The sequence below is a fragment of the Oncorhynchus gorbuscha genome, unplaced genomic scaffold (assembly GCF_021184085.1).
Source record: "Oncorhynchus gorbuscha isolate QuinsamMale2020 ecotype Even-year unplaced genomic scaffold, OgorEven_v1.0 Un_scaffold_662, whole genome shotgun sequence".
Classification (NCBI taxonomy): Eukaryota; Metazoa; Chordata; class Actinopteri; order Salmoniformes; family Salmonidae; genus Oncorhynchus; species Oncorhynchus gorbuscha.
The window spans coordinates 183,467-191,505 of record NW_025745758.1 but is presented as its reverse complement, the minus strand read 5'-3'; the positions used below and the strand labels follow the sequence as shown (position 1 = coordinate 191,505).

Genomic DNA, 8,039 nt, shown 5'->3' with positions numbered 1-8,039 from the left:
ATGGATGTTTCACCCTGACACGAAGCCAGTACATCCATCAACCACAGGAGGAGAGGAATGGATGTTTCACCCTGACACGAAGCCAGTACATCCATCAACCACAGGAGGAGAGGAATAGATGTTTCACCCTGACACGAAGCCAGTACATCCATCAACCACAGGAGGAGAGGAATAGATGTTTCACCCTGACACGAAGCCAGTACATCCATCAACCACAGGAGGAGAGGAATAGATGTTTCACCCTGACACGAAGCCAGTACATCCAGCTAAACAAATAAAACAGACTAAAATAAATAAAAGTCTTACTTTGTATAAATAGAATTCAAGTAAAATATTGCTAATATTAGTCTCTATATATGACTATATAATACAAATGTTTTTTTATTTTTTATAAAAAGGTCCCTACTACTACTGTCGTATATAAAGTACATTTTGTATTTTATGTCACAATTTGTACAAGATTTCTTAAAACATAAATACCCCGAAATAGAAGATGTCATTGTGTGTGAAAGCGTTGTTACGTTAATGAGTATGATCTCCATCCATCCAGAGGGGTACGTCCAGAACCTTTAACAACCAGGTGATGAGATGGGATTTTAAAAAACAACATCCCTTTTGTGAGACTGGTCAGACTACATAATAACCCCCTGGTCGGTCAGCTCCGTTAGTCTCTGGTCAGCTCCGTTAGTCTCTGGTCAGCTCCTTTAGTCTCTGGTCAGCTCCGTTAGTCTCTGGTCAGCTCCGTTAGTCTCTGGTCAGCTCCGTTAGTCTCTGGTCAGCTCCGTTAGTCTCTGGTCAGCCCTGTTAGTCTCTGGTCAGCTCCACTAGTCTCTGGTCGGCTCCGTTAGTCTCTGGTCGGCTCCGTTAGTCTCTGGTCGGCTCCGTTAGTCTCTGGTCAGCTCCGTTAGTCTCTGGTCAGCTCCGGTAGTCTCTGGTCAGCTCAGTTAGTCTCTGGTCAGCTCCGCTAGTCTCTGGTCAGCTCCGCTAGTCTCTGGTCAGCTCCGTCAGTCCCTGGTCAGCTCCGTTAGTCTCTGGTCAGCCCTGTTAGTCTCTGGTCAGCTCCACTAGTCTCTGGTCAGCTCTGTTAGTCTCTGGTCAGCTCCGCTAGTCTCTGGTCAGCTCCACTAGTCTCTGGTCAGCTCCACTAGCCTCTGGTCAGCTCCGTCAGTCTCTGGTCAGCCCCGTCACATCTCTCACAGGTGACGGACATGACCCCAAACATCACAGTGTCAACAAGCTCATCGTCACGCATTCTGTACGTCTTTCTAAAGTGGATTCCTGAGCTCGTCTTTAAAGCTCCTCAGTCCTCTTTGGGAGAGCCACCGTTGTAATACATGGATTTTATACATGTGCTTTTCATGGACGCAAAAGATCTCTTCAACCCTACCCATGTGGGCTACCCACGGCTGTGCTATGCCGAGTGACGGAGGTGACTGGCTGGCCGGGTGGAGGAGGTGACTGGCCGAGTGACGGAGGTGACTGGCTGAGTGACGGAGGTGACTGGCTGGCCGAGTGACGGAGTGGCCTGGGTGGCCGGGTGGAGGAGGTGACTGGCCGAGTGACGGAGATGACTGGCTGGCCGGGTGGAGGAGGTGACTGGCCGAGTGACGGAGGTGACTGGCTGGCCGAGTGACGGAGGTGACTGGCTGGCCGAGTGACGGAGGTGACTGGCTGGCCGGGTGGAGGAGGTGTCTGGCCGGGTGGAGGAGGTGACTGGCCGAGTGACGGAGGTGACTGGCCGGGTGACGGAGGTGACTGGCCGGGTGGAGTGTCTGTCGGAGGTGAAACGTCAGGGGTAAAGGGGTCAGAGGTCAGAGGTAGGGTTCTCCGAAGGTCTTGCGACACTCCATGACCCCAGCGCTGGGCGGACGGTCGCAGTTGTGCGTCAGCTTCACCAGGTTGGGGCTGAGGTGGTCGTACGCCATCTTGTATTCGCGGTCAAAAGCGTCTGGAGGGAGGAGAGAGAGTGAGACGCGTTATAACACAACGATGTTCAACACCGATTTAAATGTCATTTAAACTGAAGACCTGCTAGTGAAAAACTCCACAGTCCACTGAAGGAGCATTCAACAGTGTATGGGTTGACTTCTAGAGGACGTGTACGGGTTGACTTCTAGAGGACGTGTACGGGTTGACTTCTAGAGGACGTGTACGGGTTGACTTCTAGAGGACGTGTACGGGTTGACTTCTAGAGGACGTGTACGGGTTGACTTCTAGAGGACGTGTACGGGTTGACTTCTAGAGGACGTGTACGGGTTGACTTCTAGAGGACGTGTACGGGTTGACTTCTAGAGGACGTGTACGGGTTGACTTCTAGAGGACGTGTACGGGTTGACTTCTAGAGGACGTGTACGGGTTGACTTCTAGAGGACGTGTACGGGTTGACTTCTAGAGGACGTGTACGGGTTGACTTCTAGAGGACGTGTACGGGTTGACTTCTAGAGGACGTGTACGGGTTGACTTCTAGAGGACGTGTACGGGTTGACTTCTAGAGGACGTGGACGGGTTGACTTCTAGAGGACGTGGACGGGTTGACTTCTAGAGGACGTGTACGGGTTGACTTCTAGAGGACGTGTACGGGTTGACTTCTAGAGGACGTGTACGGGTTGACTTCTAGAGGACGTGTACGGGTTGACTTCTAGAGGACGTGTACGGGTTGACTTCTAGAGGACGTGTGTGGGTTGACTTCTAGAGGACGTGTACGGGTTGACTTCTAGAGGACGTGTACGGGTTGACTTCTAGAGGACGTGTGTGGGTTGACTTCTAGAGGACGTGTACGGGTTGACTTCTAGAGGACGTGTACGGGTTGACTTCTAGAGGACGTGTATGGGTTGACTTCTAGAGGATGTTTCTGTGCCTTGTTGCACCTGAAGAGTAGTTGGCTGTGAGTACACTACAGTACTTCTGAAACTACTAGCACAATGAACGCAGACTTACCGATGTCAATGTTGTCCTTTCCCAGAGCCACCAGACACAGGAAGAGGATGTCTCTGTACAGACTCCTGCAGAGGGAAGGGCACAGGGACGTTAGATGTTACAGAGGACATTAAGCAGACTACTTACAGTAGATAGCATGAATGTCTGTCTGTCTTTGACATCAAAGGGGCTAATGATACTTAATGTTGACCGTAACCTTTTTCCCAACCTTGCTATATTTACACCAACGGACTCAAATCAAATCACATTTTATTGGTCACATACACTTGGTTAGCAGATGTTATTGAGTGTAGCGAAGTGCAAGTAAAATCGAACAGTTTCCCAGCAACTACCTAATACACACAAATCTAAAAGGGGTGAATGAGAATTTGTACAGTTGAAGTCGGACGTTTACATACGCCTTAGCCAAATACATTTAAACTGAGTTTTTCACAATTCCTGACATTTAATCCTAGTAAAGTTTCCCTGTTTTAGGTCAGTTAGGATCACCGCTTTATTTTAAGAATGTGAAATGTCAGAATAATAGTAGAGAGAATGAATTATTTCAGCTTGTGTTTCTTTCATCACATTCCCAGTGGGTCAGAAGTTTACATACACTCAATTAGTATTTGGTAGCATTGCCTTTAAATGGTTTAATTTGGATCAAACGTTTTAGGTAGCCTTCCACAAGCTTCCCACAATAAGTTGGGTGAATTTAGTCCTATTCCTCCTGACAGAGCTGGTGTAACAGAGTCAGGTTTGTAGGCCTCCTTGCTCGCACATGCTTTTTCAGTTCTGCCCACAAATGTTCTATGGGATTTGAGGTCAGGGCTTTGTGATGGCCACTCCAAAATCTTGACTTTGTTGTCCTTAAGCCATTTTGTCACAACTTTGGAAGTATGCTTGGGGTCATTGTACATTTGGAAGACCCATTTGCGACCAAGCTTTAACTTCCTGACTGATGTCTTGAGATGTTGCTTCAATATATCCACATAAATTTCCTACCTCATGATGCCATCTATTTTGTGAAGTGCACCAGTCCCTCCTGCAACAAAGCACCCCCACAACATGATGCTGCCACCCCTTGCTTCACGGTTGGGAAGGTGTTCTTCGGCTTGCAAGCCTCCCCTTTTTCCTCCAAACAGAACGATGGTCATTATGGCCAAACAGTTCTATTTTTGTTTCATCAGACCAGAGAACATTTCTCCAAAAAGTACGATCTTTGTCCCCATGTGCAGTTGCAAACTGTAGTCTGACTTTTTTATGGAGGTTTTAGAGCAGTGGCTTCTTCCTTGGTGAGCGGCCTTTCAGGTTATGTCGATATAGGACTCGTTTTACTGTGGATATAGATACTTTTGTACCTGTTTCCTCCAGCATCTTCTTGCTGCTGTTCTGGGATTGATTTGCACTATTCGCACCAAAGTACGTTCATCTCTAGGAGACAGAAGGCGTCTCCTTCCTGAGCAGTATGATGGCTACGTGGTCCAATGGTGTTTATACTTGCATACTATTGTTTGAACAAATTAACGTGGTACCTTCAAACGTTTGGAAATTGCTCCCAAGGGCGAACCGGACTTGTGGAGGTCTAGAATTTTTTTTTGCTGAGGTCTCGGCTGATTTCCTTTGATTTTCCCATGATGTCAAGCAAAGAGGCACTGAGTTAGAAGGTAGGCCTTGTAATACATCCACAGGTACACCTCCAATTGACTCAAATGATGTCAATTAGCCTATCAGAAGCTTCTAAAGCCATGACATCATTTTCTGGAATTTTACAAGCTGTTTAAAGGCACAGTCAACTTAGTGTATGTAAACTTCTGACCCACTGGAATTGTGATACAGTGAATTATAAGTGAAATAATCTGTCTGTAAACAATTGTTAGAAAAATGACTTGTGTCATGCACAAAGTAGATGTCCTAACCAACTTGCCAAAACTATAGTCTGTTAACAAGAAATGTGTGGAGTGGTTGAAAAACAAGTTTTAATGACTCCATCCTAAGTGTATGTAAACTTCCTACTTCAACTGTACATATAAATATATGGATGAGCGATGGCATTTAGTGATGTGCTCTGAATGTTGCAGAGGGATAGAAATAGGACAAATAGAGCTGATGATTCTTTATCCTGGCAGACAATTAAGTTCTACATTAAACATTTCTATCTGAATGTTTCAGTAGCGTTACATCCCCCTCAACATTTATTTTTATTTTTTATTTAACTAGGCAAGTCAGTTAAGAACAAATTCTTATTTTCAATGACAGCCTATGAACAGTGGGTTAACTGCCTGTTCAGGGGCAGAACGACAGATTTGTACCTTGTCAGCTTGGGGATTCGAACTTGCAACCTTTCGGTTACTAGTCCAACGCTCTAACCACTAGGCTACCCTGCCGCCCCACAACATGCCCCTGGACAATGGCGTCATCAATGTGTAACCCCTGACCTTTGCCTCTTGACCCCCAGGCTCTGCCCGAGCAGCTGTAGGAGCTGTCCCATTGGTCGAGAAACATCGTTCCTCTGGATGCTCTTGATCACGCTGTGGAGTAGCTCCTCCCCAAACGGACGCTCCGCCTCGCACACAGGGCGACACAACGGGTAGCCCACACCTGGAGGCAGGGGTCAGAAAGATGGATATGTAGGCTACACTAATACACACTTCATATATAACAAACGTGTCCACGTATACACACACACACGTAGGTATGCAAGACCGATCTCACACACACACACACACACACACACACACACACCACACACCACACACCACACACCACACACCACACACACACACACACACACACACACACACACACACACACACACACACACACACACACACACACACGTAGGTATGCAAGACCGATCACACACACACACAGTAAAACACAGATGCTAACCCAAATACAATCTCAAATACAGGAGTTGATAATACAGGAGTGTATTTGAGATCCAACTAGACGAAGACACACATTAAAATGTTGGAAGAACTGAAGAAAACAAATCACTAGAAACAACATCATTTAGACAAGTCGACCAAAGACCACAGAATTCCCAAGACTGTCAGCCAAGTGGAAAACAGCAATACAGCGATGCATTTTCAACCACATAAAGTCACTGAGGACAGAAAACGAAAACAGGTTTTCCCCAAAACGACGACAAGGAGAACAAACAGGGTGCAGCAAAGCAGAGAAGAGCAGACAGGACACACAGAGAGACAAAGGAGAGAGGCTCGACTGCCGAGTCCTAAAGAGAACACTCACTGTCTAACAACAGAGCACAATTAAGCCCTGAAACACAGAGAACAGAGAACAACAGACCCCTGTTAGCTCCCAGACATTACAGCACACAGAGATCCAAAATGGCTGCCACATAGCAGCCCATGGTTCAGAGCTCTTCCATCTGACAGAGTTAGGCTACAGAGTTAGGCTGCAGAGTTAGGCTACAGAGTTAGGCTGCAGAGTTAGGCTGCAGAGTTAGGCTGCAGAGTTAGGCTGCAGAGTTAGGCTGCAGAGTTAGGCTGCAGAGTTAGGCTGCAGAGTTAGGCTACAGAGTTAGGCTACAGAGTTAGGCTACAGAGTTAGGCTACAGAGTTAGGCTACAGAGTTAGGCTACAGAGTTAGGCTACAGAGTTAGGCTACAGAGTTAGGCTACAGAGTTAGGCTACAGAGTTAGGCTACAGAGTTAGGCTACAGAGTTAGGCTACAGAGTTAGGCTACAGAGTTAGGCTACAGAGTTAGGCTACAGAGTTAGGCTACAAGACATCCACAATTCATACAGATATGCTCTTCTTAAAACCACATTAAATTGCAGACTTATGGCTTTATCTGTTCCTTGATAAAACAAGGTGCTGAGACGGCTTCATACCCTGGTGTAGACTGTGACTTAATGCATTTCACTGAGACTGCTTCATACCCTGCTGTATACTGTGACTTAATGCATTTCACTGAGATGGCTTCATACCCTGCTGTAGAATGTGACTTAATGCATTTCACTGAGACGGCTTCATACCCTGGTGTAGACTGTGACTTAATGCATTTCACTGAGACTGCTTCATACCCTGCTGTACACTGTGACTTAATGCATTTCACTGAGATGGTTTCCTGCTGTAGAATATGACTTAATGCATTTCACTGAGGCTTCATACCTGTGTAGCATTTCACTGAGACTGCTTCATACCCTGCTGTACACTGTGACTTAATGCATTTCACTGAGATGGTTTCAGGACCTGCTGTAGAATATGACTTAATGCATTTCACTGAGATGGCTTCATACCCTGGTGTAGACTGTGACTTAATGCATTTCACTGAGACGGCTTCATACCCTGCTGTACACTGTGACTTAATGCATTTCACTGAGACGGTTTCAGGACCTGCTGTGTACTGGGACCTACTCTGCGTGTTCCACAGGATGTAGAACGGCTGGATGAGATCCCGGTGCAGCTTGAGGTTGTCCCATAAGATCTGGATCAACACGTGTTTACTGTCCTCTGACATCCAATGGCGAGGACCTGGGGACGGACAGGGACAGATATGAGACACACACACCAGCTCAATGACAATATATATGAGACACACACACCAGCTCAATGACAATATATATGAGACACACACACACCAGCTCAATGGGAATAAGGGGTGAGGTGTATAGACAGGGAATAAGGGTGAGGTGTATAGACAGGGAATAAGGGGTGAGGTGTATAGACAGGGAATAAGGGGTGAGGTGTATCGACAGGGAATAAGGGGTGAGGTGTATCGACAGGGAATAAGGGGTGAGGTGTATCGACAGGGAATAAGGGGTGAGGTGTGTAGACAGGGAATAAGGGGTGAGATGTGTAGACTGGGAATAAGGGGTGAGGTGTATAGACTGGGAATAAGGGGTGAGGTGTATAGACTGGGAATAAGGGGTGAGGTGTATAGACAGGGAATAAGGGGTGAGGTGTATAGACAGGAATAAGGGGTGAGGTGTATAGACAGGGAATAAGGGTGAGGTGTATAGACAGGGAATAAGGGGTGAGGTGTATAGACAGGGAATAAGGGGTGAGGTGTATAGACAGGGAATAAGGGGTGAGATGGTGAGGTGTATAGACAGGGAATAAGGGGTGAGATGGGGGTGAGGTGTATAGACAGGG

The 8,039-nt window shown here is 46.8% G+C and overlaps 2 protein-coding genes across 3 annotated transcripts in view; one reads left to right on the top strand and one right to left on the bottom strand.

Moving 5' to 3' along the window:
• Positions 1–608: 608 nt before the first annotated feature.
• On the bottom strand, positions 609–7,410 carry LOC124019741 (C-myc promoter-binding protein-like). 2 transcript variants are annotated; one of them, XM_046335162.1, is made up of 5 exons: positions 7,302–7,409; positions 6,172–6,198; positions 5,355–5,517; positions 2,938–3,002; positions 609–1,948 (listed from the first exon to the last, which is right to left on the bottom strand). In XM_046335162.1, exons 1-5 carry the CDS (start codon positions 7,402–7,404, stop codon positions 1,812–1,814), a joined length of 495 nt encoding a protein of 164 aa, XP_046191118.1. In that variant the 5' UTR covers positions 7,405–7,409; the 3' UTR covers positions 609–1,811. The 2 variants fall into 2 exon arrangements, with proteins under 2 accessions (XP_046191118.1, XP_046191119.1); XM_046335163.1 differs by lacking the exon at positions 6,172–6,198 and having other exon boundaries at positions 7,302–7,410.
• Positions 7,411–8,014: 604 nt separating this feature from the next.
• The window catches only part of LOC124019742 (C-myc promoter-binding protein-like), a 7,829-nt gene continuing 7,804 nt past the window's right edge, over positions 8,015–8,039 (top strand). Inside the window, exon 1 of the mRNA XM_046335164.1 lies at positions 8,015–8,020. Coding sequence (XP_046191120.1) covers positions 8,015–8,020 — 6 coding nt within the window. The remainder of the gene's footprint in view (positions 8,021–8,039) is intronic.

Excerpts from the sequence above, each read along its gene's own strand:
- LOC124019741 (XM_046335162.1), bottom strand. The coding sequence starts at position 7,404 with ATGTCAGAGGACAGTAAACACGTGTTGATCCAGATCTTATGGGACAAC. Across the intron at positions 6,199-7,301 it reads CATCCTGTGGAACACGCAGA|GGCTTAATTGTGCTCTGTTG; the intron begins GTAGGTCCCAGT and ends TCTGTGTTTCAG. Across the intron at positions 1,949-2,937 it reads AAAGGACAACATTGACATCG|ACGCTTTTGACCGCGAATAC; the intron begins GTAAGTCTGCGT and ends TCCTCCCTCCAG.